Source organism: Mycteria americana, chromosome 6 (assembly GCF_035582795.1).
Source record: "Mycteria americana isolate JAX WOST 10 ecotype Jacksonville Zoo and Gardens chromosome 6, USCA_MyAme_1.0, whole genome shotgun sequence".
Lineage (NCBI taxonomy): Eukaryota > Metazoa > Chordata > Aves > Ciconiiformes > Ciconiidae > Mycteria > Mycteria americana.
In genome coordinates, this window is record NC_134370.1 from 61836567 (window position 1) to 61860012 (window position 23446).

The 23446-nt window shown below is 46.2% G+C and overlaps 1 protein-coding gene across 1 annotated transcript; it reads right to left on the reverse strand.

Moving 5' to 3' along the window:
- Positions 1-708: 708 nt before the first annotated feature.
- TICRR (TOPBP1 interacting checkpoint and replication regulator) lies at positions 709-18708 on the reverse strand. Its single transcript, XM_075506213.1, has 22 exons — positions 17934-18708; positions 17103-17388; positions 16265-16506; positions 15772-16015; positions 15091-15226; positions 14199-14341; positions 13253-13465; positions 12500-12648; positions 11630-11724; positions 11184-11277; positions 10933-11012; positions 10366-10608; positions 9675-9771; positions 9354-9426; positions 8496-8636; positions 7911-8001; positions 7331-7392; positions 6329-6484; positions 5434-5591; positions 2927-5225; positions 1544-1657; positions 709-1186 (listed from the first exon to the last, which is right to left on the reverse strand). Exons 1-22 carry the CDS (start codon positions 18588-18590, stop codon positions 1068-1070), a joined length of 5892 nt encoding a protein of 1963 aa, XP_075362328.1. The 5' UTR covers positions 18591-18708; the 3' UTR covers positions 709-1067.
- Between the last annotated feature and the right edge of the window lie 4738 nt (positions 18709-23446).

The window sequence follows — 23446 nt, forward strand, 5'->3', positions numbered from 1 at the left end:
TGACTTCCCCAATACCCTGCCACGCACAGAGATTGCTATTCTAAAGGAAAAACTCAGCCCTTCCAAGAAAATGCACAATTTTAGCACCTTGTAGGCTACATCTCAAGCACTGAATCACAGCTCCTGCTGCCTTCATGGGGTTAGAACACAAGCACATGTTTCACAGGCAACTAAGTCACTATTTAATCAGTTTGGTAAAGAGTAGTCTTTGAACTGTCATCTCCAGTTATTCCATCAAGTTTCACCTCTCAGGGAAGTTTCCCCAGCCAGTCCTCTCTGGCTCACTGCAAGCTTGCGAAGGACAACAAAGCTACTCCATCAGCACCCGCTTACCCAGCAGTGGCCAGGAGCAGATACACGAAACCATTCGTGATCTACCAAGGGGGAGAATCAAAATCCTCTCCTTCCCTGTCCCCAGCTAAGTTATCTTTCCCCTCCTCTGTACTCTTTTGGCATTTGTCAAGTATTTGAGTAATTTACTCATTAATCCAGAGTTAACCTGATTATTATTAACCTGGTTGTTATTTTCCCACTAAGCTGTGGCAAACTGGATGCAGCTAACAGAGAGATCCAGTTCATATCAGGGCAATGTACACAGCAAGAGCATGCAGCTTTTGTACCCATTCACCTCCAGCATCCTTCTTCCTGCAGCCCCAATCCCTCACCCATCACTTGGGCTAAAGAGAGATTTCTGATTAAGTGACACAATGAAAATTCACATCAGTTTATTTTACAAGAAAGCCATAGAAAAGTGACAGTTCTCCCTCTTTACCTAGCAGAATTGAACCTTCATTGCCAAACTTAGCTACCACACGGAGGGGAAGTACCAGAAAGACCGAGCTAGACTTTGAATGGATGGAGAGATGCTGCAGTTGAGGTTAAAAAAAAAAACAAAACACAAACACCACTTTTAAAGTGGTCCTTATTTCCACTGTCATATGCTTGCATCCGGTCTCCTACCAACACAAGACAGCTTCAGTCCAGCACCAAATATAAGGTCCTTGTTAAAAATGATGGTGTACAGCTGGGATAATGCAAAGTTTCCCATACTGTTCAGGCTTCAAACTTCAGCTGAGCAGCTTTTTCCGTGAGTAAGTCCTGCTAAGGGGACGCTTCCTGGAAGCCATGATGTGGAATGGAGACAGCTCCTGGTTGGCAGTAATTTGGAAGGCATCGGATTCCTCTTCTACAAAATAGAAAGAATAAATTAAAGCCACAGTTTGCCAAAGTTTACTGGTGACTCCAAGAAGCCAAATACCAACTAGAAACAACAAGAACAGTAAGCTGAACTTCCTGCTAAGCTACTCTCATTTCTTCATTGCTACCTCCCCTCCCTTCAAAACTTCCCAGTTAATGCCAAGTTTCTTGGAAGCGTGCTAGATGGAGACACTGAATACAGAAGTGGCAGATACAGCCACAGGCTTTCTGCACAAAGACCAATCCCTAGAGTACAGTATGCTTTTGTTCTTATTTAGTGGCAGGCAAGCAGAGAGCACACCTAGTATGCTCGAGCCCAGCCTTTTCTTGCAGCACAGGTGGTTACCTTGAACACACTTCCTCCGAGATGGCGGTGTCTGTCCCTGGCACAGCAGCGGAGACTGGGTCAGTGCTAGAAGGCTGCTAGCAGACAGCACGCTCTTCACTGGTGGAGTTGAGCCTGGAGAAGCACAGTGAGATGCTGCAGCAAACTGACAACTCAAGAGTGCTTTCAGGTAAGTCTCATACACAGCCTTTATTCTACCTCAAAACTTCCACCAGTACAAGTGATACTTTGAGTTTATCTGAAACAAAATCTAGGCTGGCACAGTGGGTTTCTGGCATCAAGAAAGGTAAACGGCAGCCTGGAATTAGCTCGTAGCGCATTTCATTTTCTTAGGTGGTTTAGTAGAAAAGCGCTTCATTTGTATTAAACATAGTTACTCTTCAGTTAACTCCTGTGTCCTGGAAGAAAACTGTTATAACCATGACTGTCTGTAAATACAAAAATGAGGTCTGTAGGTAGAGAAACTCTTACAGGACCAGCTTAAGGCTAAATACTGCTATTATTTCACGTCCTGAATATGGACTAACATTGCTTTAAAGTCTGCCCATTTTTCTCAGTGATACCTGTTGAATGAGTAAGACACTGCCTCTGTATACAAACCTTTCCTTGCAAGAGGAAACAGACATTGAAGCTTAATGCTTCAGGGCATGCAATGACTATAGAACAACATCTGCCATAGTTCCCGTAACATGTAATTTCTAGAACAATACTGGATTAAGTATTTGAAATTCACGAGGCCTTGCTTACAGAGCTGAGGCAGCCTGTTTCACCAAGGTCAGCTGAATCATCTGTACCCACAGCAAAAGCAAAGAGGTAGTTTAAACTTAAATGCCTTCCAATACAACATTACAGCTAGCAAGGCAATAATTTCTCATACCCACGTTCAATGGGCCTGCCACCACGGGCAGATAGAAGAATTGGAGCACCAATAGATACCAACATCCACAGGATGAACCCCCCTGCAAGACTCCAGTCTATACTGAAGCAGCCAAGCTTTAGACTTAAGACAGTTGGCTTCAGTGCTGGATGCTGGGCAGAAACAGCTAGCGGCATCAACACAAACCCAAATTAAACACCAGTTGGATGCAACTGGGATCCTCCCTCCCCAAGTTCTCAAACTTTTCTTTTAATTCCTCCAGCCTCCTGCTCTTTCATATTTCTCTGATCTCCCTCCCGTCATTAATACTCCATTGATGAACTCCTCACATCCAGTCTGCCTCTCCACATAATTAACTTCCATGTCATTTACAACCCACTCTCCCTCTCCACCTCATTCTCCCTCAGATAGTCAGACAGAAAACAACTGTGTTCTTGGTTTTGTCTACCCCACATTTTTAACGATCTCTGAATTTCAATGGAGTGTCACTCATGCCACTTAATTACCTGACAAAAGGAAGACATTGTCATCCCCTACACAACTGTGCTGCTCAAGAGTTATGAGCGCACATGCTCCTGGTTTCTCAGGAAGTAGACAGTCTGTCCTTGATTTGCTTCTGTTGCCCTTATCTGTTGAAAAGGCAGTGAGATCCAAGTTGCACCTATCAGTGCAAGACCTCTTGGCATCAAGATTCTCCTCCTTTTCTGGCGATAGATATGTAATGACCCGCTTCCGAGATTTCAAGCCAAAAGTTCCCATGACAGAGTCCTCATCAGCCCTGGGTTCAGAGTCACTAGGAGATGCCTGATCCTGGAGCCTGTAAATCCCTTCCAGTTCAAATTCCCCAAGAGTATTTGTTACTTTGCTGCTGCAATGCTCTGAGTTCTTCATCTCTCCTTCTCTGCCTGTTGACATTCTCTTCTGTTCATCAGCCTTCTTCTCACTTTGACCACAGCTAGTTTTAGCAGTGCTGCCTGCTGCCCTCTTTCTCCGAGGCCAGTCATTGATAGCTTCAGGGGTAGTCTTCCCCTTCTGCCTTGGAGAAGGCGTCTGGGGAACTCCTGCTTCTAAGGGGGATGGGGAGGTGGCATTAGAGGCACAGCTTGTTGGGGTGTATGACTGGCATATGTAGGTCTGTCCTCCACCTTTCCCAGGTGTACTGTGGAAAGAGCGAAAGCAGGACGGTGAAACACAGGCAGCTGCTAGTTTTCCCGGGTGCTTGCTACACCAGGTCATAGCAAGATCACCAAAGGGGCTTTCTCCTCCCTTGGATTTGCTGGCACTTGCTTCAGGTTGAACTTCCAACGATGAGCAAGAGCCAATTTTCTTAATGCGAAGTTTGGGCAGGCCTGAAGCTTGCATTTCAAGTTCAACTTCGTAAGTCGGTGGGCTAGCAGAAGGCAGTTTGCAACGACTTTTAGGAGTAGAGAACTTGGCTAGAAGTTGAGGATTTCCCATCCGTGCTGCAGCCTCCCGCTGTCTCCTGTCTGCAGTGCAGCGTAAAGAATAGGCAGGAGCAGACTTTGGCATAGGAGGCGAAGTATTCAGGGCAAATCTGGAGTGTCTCTTAAGACTTGGAGCCTTCAGCCCCGTACATTCTTCTCTCAGCAGGGCTCTTGGTTCCAAGTCATCACTAACTGTTTGAGAACCACTTAGGAAGGACTCACAGGTGTTTGCACTGGAGTTCCTCTCCTTAACCAATTGCTCACACTCTGTCTCAGCATTCTGTGCATGTACCTGCCCTCCAGCAGAAGGCTTTGGAGACAAATGCTTTTCCAAGTTTTCTGAATCCTCTCCTGGAGAAGACTTTTGCAACACTACATCCATCTGCTTATTCTTCTCCGATACAGGGGTATTTTCAGTAACTTGGGACTGACAAAGCTGGAGGCTTTCTACAGAAGAGTTATCACCACTATCACGATGATTGTCCTTATTTTTAGGAGGTGTTGCACATGCAAGCATGAGGGTCTCTCCTCCAGAATTTGGTTCACGTTTGGCCTCCTTGGATGTGTGAAGCAGGGACCTCAGTGAAGCGCCAGTAATACCTGGAGATTTTTGAAAAGATGGTTTAGATGCATTAAGTTCCCAGTCAGACTCCCTAGCCTGCGTGTGGGAAGGAGAGCAGATTGCCACAGTGTTTGTGGAACTTTCATGGAGAGGAGAACTGAAGGGAGGCTCTAGCCTCACAGCGAGCTGCGATATTTCTGCACTCAGTGGGCTGGTACATAATTTTGAACCTGGATCTTCAGGTTTCCTGGGAATACTTTTAGTTGCTTGAGATAACGGATCTGACTGCACCTGCATTTCCTTTGTGAGGATTTGCCTCTGAGTACCAACTGGAGATGCTAATTTTGAGAGGTATCTCAAGGAACGTCTTGGAGTTTGCAGTTCTGTAAAACATTTTTCCTGGATGGCAGAGGGGGAAGAAGCAGCTGGATTTGAATCTGTCAGAGGTAATAATGAGGTACTGAGCACTGCAAACCCTTCATGTTCTGGTATTTGTAAGCCAGCCTCTTTGCAGGGAGGGGAAAGTCTTTCTGCTAGAGAACAATCTTTAGAAGTTACTTGCAGTAAGTGAACCCTCGTACTTTCAGTTAACGCAGATGGTGACTTGACCCTTTGTACAGGATGAGAAAAGTACTTTCCCAAACACTTAGCCGCAGTCTGCTTAGCAGCTGGACTTTTGCCAGGAGTCTTCTCCAGCTTATGTGGTGTCCCGTGGAGAATGCGAGGTGATCTCCTTGGTAGCTTACTGGCAGAATTCAGTGGCTTCTGGGCAAATTTACGAGGTGTTTTTCTAGGAGTCTGCAGGGGAAAAAAAAAAAAATAATTAAAGAATCATGCTTGTTCTATTCAAGCAGTATTATCTATCCCCCTTGATATATACTTCTCAAGATTTAAAACACAAAAAACATTTGATTAGACTTAACAGAAACACTAAATATAAGATATGTAGGTCTCACTAAACATGAATAGAAAAAGGGGATGGGAAGAAAGAGGTAAGTGTTTCTACCTGACAGGCAGTCAGCTCCTCTAAGTGTAAGGAATCTCTTCTTGTTCTCCTCCTTCCAGGTGAATGCTTCACTGCAGAGCTACACATGTCAATGACTGCACCAAAGAAAAACCTCTTGGGAGTCTGGACAGTGGGGCTCTCTGAGTGCCGCTTAATACCTATGAAGTGGAACAGTACAATTCAACTAACACCAGGTAACCTGCCATGAACAATTGTCTCAATCACTTCAGATGTATGGACAAATAGTGTACAAAGCCTATAGGCCCTGGCATGTTCTTTTCTAGCCAAGTGTTAAAGCTTCACCAGAATTATTATTTCCCAATATGAAACTAATATCCATCTGTAGAAAGAGTGCTCTAGTGGAAAAAAAAAAGTACAAAATAGCTCAGCCTCTTGTTCTATTTATAGCTTGTAGATTAAGAAAGTTCTGGTTCATGACTAAGGATTCTAGTAAGTATAATATAAAGAACTAAATGTCACCATTTATAGCTGATAATCCTACTGAGAAAGCCAGCAAAGAAGATCCCATCAGTCATTGCTTTATGCTGCCACAGAGTAGACTGAAAGTAGCTTTAGGATTTCTGTCCCATATTTTACATGGATTTCACTGCATTTAAGGAATGCAGACTGACAATCAATGGTATTCTGTTAGATGGGCCTGACTGGTTTCTTAAGTTGGCAGTGTATTCATCACAGAAATAGCTGCCTTACCATCCTCCAAATTCAGATTCCCAATTCAAAAATAATTACTGGGGTTGAATTTCTGTCTACAGAAGATATTACATGATAGCTCTATAACTTCTTACAGTCTCTTATAGAGCCAAATCAAACTTAGAGCCATCCATGCCAGCTTTTCTGATCAGCAGTATCAGCCTGCTCAAATCCCATTCAGTACCTTCCACATCCTGCAGTGGACAGCTCTCCTCTTCTTGTCCCTGATAGACTCGCTGTGAATTTTGTGAGTTGGGCTGTGTAGTGGAATAGAAAACACCAGAGCAGGTCCTATTCAAAGACAGCTGTTTGATGCGTGGGCTTCTTCTCAAACCTGCTTCTGAAAAAGGTATGGATATTGGAGATTAAGCCTTCTTTCTCTCTCAACAATGGGGACATCTTCAGGAATAGTTCATAAATGAAAAGAACACACTCTAAGAAGAAACTTCCATACAGCTAACTCTCTCATGTAGGGAGGCAAGTGTGTGAAGAAGAAAGCTTCAGCTTCCTTGGGGATTTGGAATATTAATGCATACAAATCTCCTTCCAAATCATGATGCCCCCTCCTTTAAGTCATGATTACTCTCATCCCTCTCTAGCAACTACATGGAAAGGAATGCTATAAAAGACACATTCAATTCAAGTTACATCCAGGTTACATGATCAGTTAATTCTCCTGTCTCTTTTTACTAGTGATTTCATCTTTCTGCTTGCCCAACCACACTGTTTTCCTCTTCCTTCCTGGGGATTAGAAACAGCAGTAGCCAACATAACATAGAGACACTTCACAGAGCCAGGTGGCTGTCTGTTACAGTAGAAATCAGAGTAACAGTAGGGTCACAGCACAACATGTTGAAGTTACATTTAAAAAAGCCTGCATGTGCTGGTTCGACAGTAATTATAGCAGCTCAGAATCTTGTTCACCCTCAAAGTCCTTCATGTATTTTCATTTAAAAGAGTTACTATCTACCTTTCTTTCTCAACTTCTACTATACAGGCTTGTCAAAGCAGTGAGCAGCAAGTGGTTCTATCAGAGGAGGCTCTGCTCCACCAACAGAATAGTACAATACTATATAGTACAATAGTAGTGACTATTCATGAGTTACCTAAATTGAGGCATGCTCATCTTACGGCTACAACACAGCAAAAACACCTTTAATCAAAAAAAAAAAAAATCAGCGTTTACCATTCATGGCCTTCTCTGGAGATTCTTCTACAACACCAGTGTCACAACCTGGATCAGAAGACCTTGAGAAACAGCAAACATTTTGCACTTGCATACTGTTCGCATTTACAAAAATAGAACTTAGCATAAAGACTGAAAAGCAATACTCTATTCTACAATATACCGCTTTGTGGGCTACTTTAAGTGAGCAATTAGTAAGCGCTTTGCCTCCTGTTAACATTTGATTGAGTATGGATAACTGTCTAGCTGTGGTATAGGTAACAGTTCTACATGGAAATAAATGCTAAACTTCAGCCTGGACTCCACAAATCACAGCACAGGCCTTTTACTTCAGAAACCCTTGAAGCAGCAACTTAAACCTTAACAGCAGTTTCCTGCAGGAATTAAAGTACCCTGACAAACAATGAAACAAACAGCACTTCTTCCCATTCAGACAATAGAATTTAGCCACCACTGGTTCTCTTGCTGCCATGGGTGAAGACGACACTTTGACCACAAAGAAGCTATCTGGTTCTTGTGCTCATAGCCATTAATTAAATATCCAGTACTTACTGAAGAAATTCAGGAATAGCTTACTCACCGGCCTTTGATCTGTTTATGTAGTAATCTCCTGGAGACCTGTTTATGTAGTGGTGTTTCTGCAACTCTCTTGGTCAATAACTTGCGATGATCTAAAAATCAAGCAAGAGCTATAACACTGCACAATTATAAAGCAGTTAGGACAAATAAATAGTTTTGTACAGGCTTCAGTTTAAGAATGATAGCCAATATGGAATCATTGTGCACTCAAGCTATCATCATATATTTCAGAGTCCAGTGTCTACGCTCCCTTCCCACTCCCTCAATATTATTTATTAATAGTACTGTGTCAGACAATTAACCTACTGAGATAACTTTTATTCTTCATCTTTCCTTCACAGATCCTTTTTTAACCAAGCATTTTTAAGATTTGTTTTCTTTATGAGGTGTAGAGAGTTCAGTAAAAATAGGTTTGTTTCAATACCATCCTATTCACTATCCAAACACTACAGCACTGATCTAAAATATTTTCTCCTTCATTAAAAACATAGCATTATTAGTTGTTTCATAGAACTGAGGACACAAGAATAGGAATTTTAGCAAAAGCTCTTCTGCGACAATCCTACATGTGCAAGTCATGTCCTACCTTTAGTGCCTTCATCGGTGCATTTGTATCTTAGGCCTTCCACAGCAGACACTGACTGGCTTCTAGGCATCTTCTTCGTAGACCTTTTTGATGGTGAAAGTATCTCTTCATTGAAGAGGTTCCTCCTTACCTTTGTAACCTCTGTGAGGCAAGACAAAGCAAGAAATGATCAAGATTAAAAGGAATAAAAGGCGAAAGAAAGAAAAAAATTACAGAAAGATAATTTTGTCGGGCCACTAGAGATGGGAACATCACATACCAGTGTAGAAAGACAACTTTTTAGAGGCCACAAAGCACTGAAAATTTGTTTTTCTGCTACTAGAACATGTCCTCCTCTAAATCCATCCTGGACTTCTCTTACAAATTTGCATTATTTGCATTATTCCAGCAATAAGCTACAAGCAGCTGCCATAGCAGAAAATGCAACCAGTCAGTGTCCCAGATGGAGTAACATTAAGTGAGCTACAAAATCTCAACTGAAGCACATGTAGGCTCAGAGAATGCAGGTGGGATTTAATTTTATTAAGTATCTTGCAGAGAGACATCCTGTTTCCAGATATAAGAGGTCACTCCTGTCCTCACTTTTTTTTTTCAGGACAGAAAAGATGGAAATAATTGCAAGATTCAAGGAAGAATTGGAAGATTTTCTTTGCAGGATAAATGATTTAAGTTTTTTGCATGTGAACATATACAGAATACAGAGATTATTTTTTCCTCAGAGTTTTTGCAGAATTCAGCAAAACTTCCTTCAGAGCTCCAGTATGCTTCAGCATAATTTCATCACAGCTCACTAAAATTTACAGGGAGAACATGTGCTGAAGACGCACCTTTCCATGGAAAAGCTAGAAGTCAATATACCTTGCACTGCTTCTTTCTGCAACAAAGGCATTTGTTGGGACTTCTCAGAGGCAAGGTAAGAACGCGAGTTCTCCTGAAACAAAAAAGAAATTAGCCTCACCAGCAGTTTAATGTTATGTTTAACTATTATGAATATTAACTGTAAGCTCTGAACCACACATTATTTCAATTTCTCCTTCAAAACAATTTTGATCTCTGTACAGCTGATACAGGGCATACTTACTGAGTGAATACAGAGCAAGAGCACTCAAGTGTCACTTCACAACGTTGCTGCACCCCTGCAGAAGCACCGCACACACAATCATTTTGTAAGAGTTTTACCTTTCTGATGGGATTCTTGGCTATCTTGGGAATCTCAATTTGACGCAAGTTCTGTGGTGCTTCTGTTATGCTCCTGTGTCTGGCTAATACATTATTCCTTTAGAAAGTATACAAAGATTAAGTTAAAATAAGATCAGATGGGTAGATATCAACCTAATGACAGTTAAACTTGGGTTTGACTCTAGAGATAGGAAGTCTTTACCTAAATTCATATTGCAAATTCTTTGCGTTGGTACCTCACTTAGGTTACAACATTGAAAGATGATTTGCAATACAAAGAGCTATACCTAACTTTAAGGTTGGTATTAAAACTCATTTCACAGTTTGCCAAAACATACACAGGATCCCCAACATAGAGGTCTACAGTAAATTGCAGTTTTTACTTTAACAATATAGAGTCACCTACTGCACAGTAGAACATACTTTTCCTTTCATGAAAGATGCTCATGAACTCTACTTGTGCATAAGATACATACACAATCAAGATTACACTTTCATATAGTCAACAATGGCAAGTTAAAATGAAAAATGGGAGCCCTTAATATTTCTCTCAGGCTTGCAGAGCTATCAGCAGGTGTCAGCTCGCCCCAACTAGCTATCCAGCAACAGAAACAAAGATTTCTGAGCTGTAGTTTAGATCCTCAGCCACAGCCCAGGCTGCAACAAGCTGCCCTCTCTTTGGAATTATTACCTTCTCTTCTTGGCAGATCTGGTACGCAGCTCCTCCAGCTGATCGCTCTCAGTGCGTAGGCAGACAGTGCTGGGAGTTAAGGCAGATGATAAAGATGGTGGAAAGCCTGGAGATTTGCTATCCAGAGTCACGGAGTCATCACTGAAGAAGTCTGAAGGCAGAACAGATGCCAGCTTCGGGGGTATTTGTGTACCGAGACCATAGTAAATATCTCCAAGGGTCTTCGGTATAGAATTCATATACCTGGAGATTCAGAGAGAACCCGTATCAAATACAATCCCCCACAAAACTGTCAGTGTTTCAATTCCAAGGTTTGAACTAAATATTTGTTCTTAAATGTCAACTAAAAAACCAACTGAAAATCAACTGGTTTTTTTCATTAGTTTACTTACTTATCAGCTACTTTTTCTTTAATCAAGATCTAAGCATAACAAACAGAGTGTATCTAAACTTCTGAAAATTACAAAGATGCAGTAAATCAAAGCTGTAGATTGCTGTTTACTCAAATAAGATATCCAACCAAAACCACAGTCCCCAGTAACACTTAAGTCATGCTAAAGAACTTACAATTCTAATATTTCCTCTAGAAACTTTGTAAGATACCCTGGGTCTTCAGTCAGACATAAAATGCGCAGCATATCTGTCATCTGGAAGAGAAAGTCAGGTGGGAAAATGGATTAAGTTGTGACAGTTGCAACACCAGGACTTTTTTAGCAAGGAATATGAAGTGTTACAGTAAAATCAAGGGAAAACTACAGGTTCCAGGTCTGCATTTCTAGTGTCACCCAGAAACACAACCTGGTCTATAATTTACTTGCCTCTTCTAACAGCTGCTCCATTTTGTCAGCGTTGCTTTGCAGTGAAGGGCACTGAAGACATAACTCAAGGCGCAAAAATACCTGAAGTTGGCACCTAAGAAAACAAGTAATCATTCACTGCCTTTTTTCTGGTGGAAACAGCATATTTACTGCAAAAGGTATGCTCAAAAAAGCAATGGAAGGTGAAGTGGCTCCTTTTGACAGCATAATTTGGTTAGCATTCCATTTTGGTGGCAGGGGAGATGCCTCATTTCAGATATAGGCTGCAATGCTTATCACACAGCATATGTATATTTGCATTTAATGAAATGTTTTTACTGTGACCGGAGATTCTCCTTGGAATATTTACCCCGTGTAAATACTTTTCCACTTGTACAAAAAAAGCCATCATTAAAAATTGCTAACCAACTTCACAGTATCTTAGAAGTAAATAGAGTGTCTCATACTCTCTGACTTTGGTCTCCTTCTGTGACCCATGCTGTTGTCTGAGCATTTTGCTGGTCTTCAGGAGATGGCTTCTGACTCTTTCCACACAGGCCACCTGCAGAGATACATAATTACAGCAAAAACTTCAAGTCTGTTCCCTGTCTGCAGGACAGGTTTCTCCTCCCTCCTCTCTTGACCCATTCTTTTGGAAATAGTTCAATTTTTTTCTCCTCCTTCAGGGAAAGGAATTCTCTTTTTCTTTCAGTAGCAAAGTCACGATGACATGAAACATAGAACAACTTATAGCTTGAAATCACAGAGAAGGTCACTTGCTTGCAGCTTCAGACCTTCTTCAGTAACTATGAATTTGCCTTTCACAGTATTTTTTTCAATTATTCACAAGTTTACCAATTTTGGTTTCAGCAAGTTACAATCTTTAACACTCTTTATGGACTTAAAGTAAGAAATACCTTGAAGTATTTATTTCTCTTTCCCAGAGAAGTAGCAGGCCTAGCTTTGCCATGTAAAGCAAAACCAGAAGATGCACCTTTTTTAAAATATGGTTTGCAAGAATGTATTTTTTAAAATACTGTCTTTGAATAAGTGAAATTAGAATTCAGAATAAGGTCAATGTAAAGGAAAAAGACATCTGTTGCAATCTTTAGCAAAGGTGTAAACTGATAACTGAACTGGATTTTCCTACATTCTTTACAACTACCTCCAGTTTTTCACTATTGAGTCGGCACAGATAGAAGTAGTTAGTGGTTGTGGTTTTGACTACGTGCAACTGCACATGAAAACTTCAGATAAGATGAAGGAAAGGTAGCCTGAAATAGCAAAAACTTTACTTTCCAGATCAGTAACAACCCTGCCCACATGCTCTTACCTACCTCTTTCTCTTTGGCATCTTGTACTTTCAAGAACCTTTTAATGGCCATGATCATATTCTGGGCACACACAGATGAAAGAACTCCCTCAGCAACAGCCTTCTGGTAGCTTGCAATTAAATGGGACTGCAGTTCCTCCTCAGTTTTGAAGTCTGCAAGAGAAAGGTCTAAGTTAACTAAATGCCTGTTCACCACACCTTACTAATAAAATACTCATTCCAGCTGAAAAGGGGAACAGAGGAGGTCATCAAAAAGATTTTCTCCAGCAAAGATGCATCCAGACCACAGAGCACTAACAGAAGCAGTCCCAGGTCCAGACCCATGACAAGTGATAAGCTTAGTTGCAAGCAGATCAGCAAGCTTTCAGGCTACTGTAGCAGTCCAGAAATGCCCTTTATTTCTGCATAATTAGTAATTAGGACTACATTTCTAGTTACATCTTGATGGGTCCTTCCCTCTACTTTTTTTGGTTAAAAAGAAAGAAAAAAGATAGTTCCTTACTGTTTTTTTCAGATGGAGACAAGGCAGTAAACTAACCCCAGGAGCAGTTGTAACACTATGTTGTAAACATTTACAGAAACTAACTGGGAGAAGGGTGGAAAAAAATAGCCACACTGTTCCAACCTGAAGATACAGAAACCCAAACATTGATCTGCTCCCTAGCACCTAATACTCCATTATTATCCTTCCCTTTCCCTTACATAAAAATCCCATATGACCTCCTACAAATATCAGGACTGATAACTTAACACACACCTATCAATATTTTACATGTTTTTTCCTTTACTTCCACCTTTTCATCCAATCTTTTTGTTGGAAGCTTCTGTGGAACCTTTTCATTCACTGTTGGTGGCACACCATCAGGTTGAAACTTCTGAGCTTTTACGTTCAGTCTTGCTACGTTGAGCATCTGTAGGGACCTGGACATGGTCTTCATCTTCTGCCTGACTGGAGTTCGGGGAACCCCACCTGCAACACCACAAAGAGGGATTTCTACCATCAGACATACTGGGACAGGAACTCCACCCAAGTTAGAGCATAATACTGAATTCTGTGTTACTGTCAAGTGAAATTAGTAACCTTCTAGTGGAAAACATGGCCCAAAAGGTTTGTATTTCTCCATGAAATAAATGTACAGGCAGCATAGCAGGCAGCTACTTCTCTAAGTAAAAAGCAGGTGAAAACTGTTGCTCTGCATAAAAACTTACATAGGTATAATCAGAAGTTACATATATAGGAAGCAATCTTATGTCACAGACAGAGCCAACAGCAAGACTTAGGGATACATCAGGTCAGGGTATATGCAACTGTGGTTAGTGTACCGAAATGCAATGATTAAACTATTCTAGAAGAAAGTGTTTTATTTCTCCAAATCAGAACAAAGTTGAGAGGTTGCAATATTTACTAGTAGTTGGAGTGGTCCCTATTTCAACAACTAGTGAAACTGCAGAGCTCTGCATGCTGCTTCAACAGTTTTGTCAGTCACTGCGCAGCCTTGAATTAAAGAGTCATTTGGGTTGTACTAAAGGACAATCCTAATATTAATATGTAAATGATGCTGTCTCTAAATAAAAAGTATCTAAGGCGTGCCACTACTCAGGAGAGTACAGATCTCTAGGGTTCATGCATTAAAAAGGCCTGCTGAGAAGTCTTCATCATCTTTAATTGACAACACGAACATATAATCCCAAAGTATACTTACGTCTTTTTTTGTTATTTCCTGGTCCAGCTACAGCAGATGTTTCGCTGAATTTTCTCTGATACAGCTCAGATAGACTTTCTGAGAGTTCCACTTCAGACTGGTCTGCATCATCCTTCGTGTTAGCACAAGGAACCTGCAGGAGCCTATATAAAAGAGCCATTCAATACAAGGATCAAAAAAGATGGAAGTGGGAGACATATCCCTTGTTCCCAGTGGACAGGAACCAGTTTTTCTAGGTGCCAGTCCACAGCAATACAGCGCAAGTAACATATGCTAGTACTCTTCCAATGCCTGCTCCCCAAAACACTTAAAAGATACAAAAAAACCCAAACCACCCTCTTAAAAGGGTCACACCAAGTTGGAAACAAGCATAACAAGAGTTGCCTGATGTACAATGGATATGCCACTGATCCATGCCACAAAACTACATGAGCAGCTTTGTGCTAAGCTATCCTGCATTAGGCTTTTTTTTTGTGTGTGTTTCACTCAGCAAGCTCTTTGAAGAAAGCAGGCTTATTCGTTCCCACTAAATACCAACTGTGATAACACAATCACTATCTTCAGTATCTTGCAGCGGATCTTATCATACCATAAGAAGAGCTGAAGGCTGACATTTCCCCAAGTAGCTTAGGTCATTTTAAGTCACCTATATCACTCCTGAAACTGTCAAGATCTTAATCCACGCAAACTGCTACCCAAACATCCTGTTCCCAGTTCCTTTTGTCTATACACCAAGACATAATGAAGCAAAAGCACACAGTAAACTGAGTGCAGAAATAAAAGCACTAAGAGGAGCATTTCATTCTAGAACTCTGAGCAACACTACAGCCATACTCCCTTAACAGGAAGCAGAAATCCCTGATTATTACTCACACACGTTTCAGAAAAATACCTGAACGACTCCATCAGATCTGAGCTTGCTCCACAAGCATTCGATGCAGGATACCATGCTTCAAGCACTGAAGGATGCCAGCTCCCTGTATGGCACAGTTCCCGTTGGACCCACTCTGGCACAGGAGTTTCTTCTCCTGTGAGCAGATACACAAAAAAAAATTAGAAGGGAACTAAATGAAGCGGCAGAAGGTCCCAGCCTTCACAGAGGTTCTAAAGCAGAGGTTTCCAAACCTTTGCTCCTGGAGGGGCTATTTAATAGCCAATACATCAGGCAGGGAGACTCATAAGAAGATTCACTACAACACAGGTGAGCTAAAAAGCAGGTGAGCTAAAAGCAGCCTCCTTGCAGCCACACCCAAAGGCGTTACTGGCCAGGGATGGCCTATGTGACACATTTTAAGAAACCTCATTCTAAAAACTTGTTCCCAGGCACGAGTAGCTGCGCTTCATTGACAAGCTAATGGAAATTAATGCTCTGTCAATAAAACAGAAAGGTACACCAGTGCAGATTTCTGCATCACATCAGAAGGCCTGAGCCACAGAATACAAGACAAAATTAACAAGTCCCAAAAATGAGAGACTCCTCACTGAGGAAATCATTAGCTTTAGATTTTTTTCTCTCCAAATCAGATCTAGAGATGATCAGAAGATGGTACGTCTTGCATTTCCTGACACCTACCCATACTGGCCAGAGAATCTTCCACTGATGTGTTAATTTTACTCAACACACTATTCACAACATCTGGGAGGTGAAGAGCATGGTCTTGGAAAGAGTGCTCCACTACAGCTCCTTCAAGGTTGCGTCGATGAACTTCAGCAGTCTTCTCAGTACCAAGTATAGTCAGAACTGCAGTGCTCTCAGAAAGCGGTGATAAAACAGCAGTGCAGGGGCACCAAGTTTTAGATAGAGACACCTCAGCAACCTACGTTAAAAAAAAGAGAAAAGTTTACATTATCTAGAAATACAGAGACCTAAGGAGTACAGATACTTTAGAAACAGGTTATAGACTTACATGATCTTCTACAGAATGTTCTGAATTTAGCTCCAAATGAACAATTTGCAGTGCAACAAATACCACTATTATTGTCTTCACAACATGATACGCTGTTACCCCTTTTGTCATAGCTCATTTCAGAATAGACATTAGTTTAAGGCAGAGAGAAAGATTTACCATGTGCAATTCTTCAGTCACTAGACTCCTTAACAGCTGATGAAACAGTGAACTGTTACATTCTGCCTGCTTAGCCCGTGAGCTCCGCAATATCCAGCTCTCTGTGAGAAAGTGGCCAGCCTGCATCAAGCTCCAATTCGTCAAGCTGCCTTTCAGGAAGATGCTGACTGGACAATGCAGTTGCCTTTGGCTCATGGCTAGGGGTTCCAGGATCACAGCACAGCTTTCCTGCTCCTTTCCTCCTGTGCAAGGGTAAGATAAAGCAAAAGTTCCAAAGCATGTAAAATGGGTTTTTCATCTAGATGAAGAAACAACTTCAATGCAAGAGAAATAAATTCTGAGATTAAACTGGGAATAGCTCTACAGTAAGTGTATTGCAGAACTGATCTCCCCAAGCTCTCATGAAGGAGTAAGCACATGAAGAGACCACTAAAGAAAGAGCCAATGCGCACTGAATGTTGCTTTAAAGCTAATCTGCTTTCATCTGAAGGGGCTTTATATTTGTGTTTGTAGCTTAGCCAAATTGAAGCCGAGGCAAAACATGTAGAAGAAAAGGCTGTACACCTATATAAGGTGGAGCCAGCAAAAAGCTCTTCATGCATCCAAATTTCTGGAAGCATGGAAAACTGAAGAGACCAGATCAGGAATATGGGCTAATAGCTCTCATATCAGAGGAACTAGAGCACATGCAAGACTTTTTTCTTTTTTAAACTTAGGCTCTTAAACATCTGAAGTTACTTCTACGCATACTGTTCACAAGGGAAACTCATCAAGGACTCTGCACAAGAGATCACAGTCATTACTACACACACCTAACTTTTTTTTTTTTTTTAATTACCAGGCACGCTGAGAAACAATGTCCCTTCTTGCTGGGGGAATACTGCTTGAAATACAGAGGGCTTCGAGAACAAGCAGTTCAAAGTCGCGTCCAATGGCAGAAGCATGGTCCAAGGCACAGTCTGTCGCACTGGGGAACCTGAGTCTCCAAGAAAGCCATGAGCAAGATCTGCCCTGTGGTGACTCAAACATTGCACCAAGGTTTCAGCTGGCAAAATGGTGCCTCCCATCTGATGGATCAGTTCAAACATTGTCCAGTATCCAACATGATCTGGGGATTCAATCAGCTGAAATAAAGTAACAGAGAGGTCTCAAGTTAATGTTGGCAGTGAGATAACCTCCATCCAAACAAATAGATATTGCATGCTTTTAGAAAAACTGGTGTAAGAAATGTATACAGAGCATCTTAACATGGTGCTTTCCAAGTGTTTTTATGGAGTTTAACAACCTTATCAGGAACCCAATAAAGAAAATACTCTTCCTACTGAATTCAGAGGTAGCCAATGTTTTCAAGCATGTATCTAGACACCTGAACTGCTTATTTGCAATTCTGAATAGCTGCAACTCCCACCTAACTCAAAGCACAAGACAACCCAACAATAAACACTGTACAGTTACTCAATTGCTGATATATCTCCGTCTCCACAGGGAGAACTACCATTCCACTTGTCAGTCTCTTGCTGAACAAGATTACATGGCAGTAACCGAAGACCCTTCCTTACTACTCAAAGGCTACAGCATAAAACTGCTCTCCCTTCTTATGCGGGAGGGTAGCGTAGAAGATGGCCCGCCAGTACTCACAGCTAAAAGCTGCGCAGCATAATCTCGTTACCTGAGACCACTCGGCCGTGTCCACCCAAAACAGCGTGATTTTCTGGTCCGCAATCAGCTCCTGGACACTCTTGGGCAGGAGTTTCTCCGCCAACTCCTGAGCCGTGGGCGGCTCACGAGGGGAGGAAGGGGCGTCGCTCCCCGACACGAACTGCCACAGCTCCCTCCGCGAGTGCGGGCAGGGGGAGAAGAGGAAGACGGCGTTCACAAAGCCCTCGGGGGGCGCCTGGCTCTCCGGGGGCTCGCCGGCGGCCAGCCCTGTCCTCCGGCTCCTGCGGAGCGGCTTGGTGGGGGACGCGATCTCCGGGCGGTCCCACTGGAAGTCGAGGAGCGTCTCCTTGAGGCCGTTGTGGGTGAGGGCGGCGCGAGGCGCCGGCCCGGGCAGGACGGCAGCGGGTCCCCGCGCCCCGAACCGCTCCGCCAGCTCCTCCTCGAAGCGGGCCCAGGCGCGGGGCCCCGGCGGGCGGAAGCCGCCGCCCCGCGAGGCCCCGCCGCGCCCCCCGAGCGAGTCGAAGAACCTGAAGGCCCAGCGGAGGCGGGGCAGGCCGAAGCGGCAGCCCAGGTGGTTGAGGAGCCGCAGGGCGCCGCGCTGGAGCCGCGCCCGCCGTCCCGGGCTGGCCGTGTCCAGCAGGAACACCACGCTGTGGGAGCACGCCATGGCGCCCGTCCTCCCGCCGCCTCACGACGGCCCAACAGCCGCCCCCGCCGCGCGCGCGGCCCGCAGGCCCCGTCAGAGCGCGCCCGCCGCCATCGCCCGGTACAACTGCTGGCGCCCTCGCCCTGCGCACCCTCATTGGCTGCCGCCGAGCGCCCGCCCCCCCCCGTTCCTCGCTCCCCATTGGGCCGCGGCGGCGGCGGCGGCGTGGTGCGCCTGCGCATTGCGGCGCCCGCGCTGGCGGCGGGCGGGGGACGGAAGGCAGGAGCGGCGCCGGCCGTTCGGGCGGCGCTCTCCGCTGATTGGCCGGCCGCGGCGTGCGTGCGGGGAGCGCGGCATTCGATTGGCGAGGGTCTGTGACGAAAACAGAGGGCGAGGCCAGCGCCCGGAGCGAGCCGATTGGCCGCCGCCGCCAATTTAAAATTTAAAGCCGGCAGGACGCGCGTAGCGGTGACATCATGGCCTTCCTCTCCCCTCATTGGGCGTAAAGGTGGTGACGTCACTGTCATGACCTCACCTAGGCGGGCCGGGTCTAGGAGGCGGGAGGCGCGGCCGGGCGAGCCCGGGGAGCGGGCAGGGCGGTGGCGGCGGCGGCGGCGGCGGCGGCAGAGCATGCCGAGGCAGCCCCGGGGCAGCGGCGCGGGAGTTCCCGCTGCTGCCCCGGCCCGGCCTGCGCCCGGCAGGCTGCCGCTCGCCGCCAGAGGTCAACGCCTGCCCGCAGACCGGCTCCTCTGCAGCCCCCGCCACCGATCGGCCGTCCGCGGGCAGGCCGAGCCCGGGGCAGGAGGGACAGGGACAGGGACAGGGACAGGCAGGAGCCCTGCCGGCTGCCCGGGAGGTCCTGCAGACCCGGGGGAGGTGTCAGCCCAGGGCTTCTCCTCCTCCCTGAGCCTCCTCGGAGGACAGCAAGGACAACCCGGGGCCTGTACGGCTGAAAGGGTGTAGGGTCGGGGCGCCTGGACAGGGGCTGACGTCTGGGGAGGTGGAGGACGAAGACCCTGGGTTGTCATCAACCACCTCGCCCCTGAGCATCGTCTCCCTGCAGGTCTTGGAGCACATCTTACCCTGCGGGTGTTGGCAGTCGGGGCACGATCTGAGTGTGGATGGATCACACCGGGTACCGGGGAGGAGGAAGCCCCGCAAACTAGAGCCGCCCAGATGTCCGCACCACCCTTCTCTCCAGAGCTTGAATGCCCCAGCTTAAACCAGTGTCACCAGCAGCCAGTCGTATTTATAAAGCAACAAAGACAAGCAGGCAATAAACCACCCATTCGGCTTTGTTGGTGACTATGAACGCAAGTGGGTTTAATGTGCTGGAACGAGGGGCTGATCCACTCGGGTGCGCAGGAGAAACCTGCCACCAAGAGCAAGAGAAGGACAGCCAGGTCTCCCTGGCTGAAAGGGTGGCAGGCAGCCTGCGGTCTTGGGGATGTGGGCTCCCCAGGGAGCCATGGGTCTCTCCTCCTGGCTGGTGGTTGCTTTTGGCCCCGTGAGACATCTCATGCTGCTTGTCAATAAATCACTCGCCTGCACGAGCCCTGAAGAAGAGCCAACCCAGTTGTGCTCCCACTGCCATCACCCGGCCGCTGGCGTCCGTCCCAGCAGCCTGGCGAGGACATTTAGCAGAGTGTGACCAAAACCTGCCTTATCACGGTCCACCTGGGACCAGAAACAAACTCGGGGCATGCGGGAGTTTCCCAGCAAAGCCTGGCAGCTCCCAACATGGGAATTGCCGCTGGCTGCTCAAGCCCCTGCTCCTTTCCTGCCCGCTCCAGCCTATTTGCTCTTGAAGCCCATCCAGCTCTTGGGAAAGCCGTCAGAGATGTTGGCTTAGCCCCGGTGACCTGCGTGTTTGCCAGCGTGACAGCCACAGTCGCTCACACCTCTGCTTCTTGCGCTGTCCCGCGCTTGCGCTGCTCGCGGAGTCGTTCGCCCTCTCTGCCTGCTCCCCAAGGACACTGACTTCCCTCTCAAACAGAGCCCTTGGGTTCTCTCAGACAATCATTTACTTGCTAATAAATGTGGTTTCTTGGGAGGAAGGAGAGGGCACAAGAAAAATAATTTGTAAATTGGGCTCACGTTTGGTTGGCACTTTGATCCAGATAGGGGTTTTTTTAACTTAAAAAAGTCTTGCTTTATTCTGACCTTTTTCCAACATTTCTCCCCGAGTGATATTTAACAGTGAGGGTGGAAAAAAGGGCTGAGAAAACCCAGACCTAAATGAACTGTTTGATCTCCCACCATACCACCACTCTGTCCCACCCCAGTAGAAAGTTTGTTTGCCATTCTGCTGAGCCAGCCAAAAAAGGTTTTGTTTTGGATTGACTCAGATGCTTTGCTTTCAGGACACTCCTCAAGGACCTGCACAAGCAATGAATCACCTTTGATGCTGGGCAATGCCCAGAGACTCACTTGTGATGCATGAAGGCTTCTGAGCCTCCCCATATTGTCATCCTCCAGTGCCCTCTCCACCCCACATGCCCAAAGGCTACTGGTAGTGGCTGCTGCTGTTTTGCACACTAATTCTGGAAGAGCAAGTCAAGCTGGGCAAAAGGCTTGGTGGATCTCCAGGCAGTCATCTGAGAAGGGAGGGAGCTGCAGGAAGGGAAGGAGGCAGGCTGGGAGGCTTGGCTGTGCTTCTTGGGCGTTAAAGTCCTCGGAGGTGGCTTTGGCCTGGGTGTAGTAGGGTCACTGGTGCCTCCTGGGGAAGCAAATTCCTTGGTTCTCTGTCTTAATGGAAGAGATCTGCCTCCCTTCTGCTCGCCAGTGAGCTAGGCAAGCCAGCATGACCTCCAGGCTAAATCCAGCCAGTAGCAAGGATCCCTGCCTGCTGCATGTGGGCTAGCCGAGCCTCACGTCCCTCCCCTGGAGAAGTTCTGGTGTTGCCTGGTTTTACTTGGTTCTCCTCATTCCAGTGAATCCTTGGAGCTTCCAGGAGATAAAGGAAGGAAAGGCGAGGGTAAGCAGGCAGGGACTGTCAGGCCAGCACCCGCAATGCTGCAGACGGTGGAGACGGTGCATCCAGCTCTGCCCTCCCCTGGGTGCCTCCAGACCCCCGGGGTGCTTGGCTTTGCAGTCACCTCTCGCAGCCGGCACAGCGTCTTGGCCCAGCGTTGGCTGCAATAAGATCTGCCGAGACAGTTGGCAGTGACCCAAGGAGCCCCCATTCCCTCCTCTCCAGGGTGAAGCTGCCCCAAGGCCTCTAGGCAAGAGGGAGGGATTTCTGTGCACTTTAGATTTTGTTTTTACATCTCTCAAGTATTTTTAGTGCTCGTAAAAGTGAGAAACTGGGAGAGACCCAGCTGGGACCAGTACAGTACAACCCTCACCCAGAGCCTTCCCAAGGCAACTGAGACCTGACCGCTGCCAGCCCTAGTCCCATATCTCCAGAGCAGAAGGGCAAACGTACCTGCCCCTCTTCCCCCAGCATCATCCCGCTGATTTTTTTGGCAAACCTTGCCGCTCTTATACACACTGGACGTGATGGGCCAAATTCAGTGGTGGAGCAAGGCAAGCATTGCCTCCAGCAGGCGCTGCGCTGGCTCACATCGGCATGGAGTTTCCAACAGGGCTTTTAAGCAGCTTGATATTTGTGACTGGGGCATGGTGAAATCTGCCCCATGCATCCTGCCACGCAGTTAGGTACCTTCTAGGATGGTTGCACAGAATTTGGTCTAACCCACCGTAGGAAGCGCTCTGCCTGCATCACTGCATGCACCCGTGCTGGCACGGCCCCGTCAGCCCTTCCAGCGTTACCCTGGCCCTGCAAAGGAGCCTGGAGAGAAGCTGGTCCTTTAATGGGCTTGCACGGCGTGGGCAGCCAGCAGAGCATGCCGGCTCCGATGGGACTGCAGTGGCAAAGTGCTGATCTGCAGGTCGATAAGGAGGGGCAGTGCGAGGCAGTGCAACAAGGTGAGACTATCAGGCCAGTGGAAAAGCTATTAGCCTTTGTCCTCGGCCTCCAGACACAGGGGAGAGGGGCCGGGGACAGCGGGTGGGACAAAGCTGCTGCCTCCCGGGCTGTGCAAGGGCTTTGCAAGCTGCTTTTCTGGGGACACTGCCATTTCATTGAGACTGTGGATTAGAAAAGCTCTGCAGTTTGGTTTCTTCTGCTAAAGGGTAACCACAGAGCATAATTGCTGGTGGCTACACTACCAGGCCTTAGCAAGTTCCCTTGTGTTATAAAATGCTCCTCTGTGCCTCTGTGTTGCCTTTCTCAAGGTGTCTAAGAGCTGCTCCAGGGTAGGGCTGAAGACTGGTCCTACCACGTAGCTGGCAGGAGAACATGCAACTATCAACAGTGCTTCTAGCAATTAGGGCTCAGGTATTGTTTAGGGATTTCAGCTTCTTTGTAGCTGGAGATCTCTTCTTTCCTGGTGTGTACAGCTGAGACCGCCCTGCAGAAACCATGTGTAATGGGAGACCCAAAAACATAGTGGGTGGGCCCTGAGCAGCATCGCTCAAGGGAACACCCGTCCTCAGGACAACAACAACATCCACTTGCTTTAGGTGTCCCCACCAAGTGGCCCCAGTCCAGCCAAAGCCGGCTGAAGCTCTGCTCACACAGGCTAAAGGGCTAGGCAGATGGGGTTCCCTTTTCCTCAGCCCCAGCATGGACAGGAGGGGAGGGGTGCTGGTCTGGACCCTTGCCAAGCACAGCACTGGTTTGCGGCCCCGACCTCCCAGTGCTTCCCTGGGGCTGCAGGAAGGAGCCTGCACCCTGATGCTCTCCCATGGTCCAGTGTTCACTTGCTGTCTGAGCGCATTTGCTGTCTTACTCCCAGCTGACCCTCCCTGATGTGTCTGGATCGCTAGCTGGTTCCTCTGCCATACAGAAGTGCTCCTGAGCTGCATCTCCT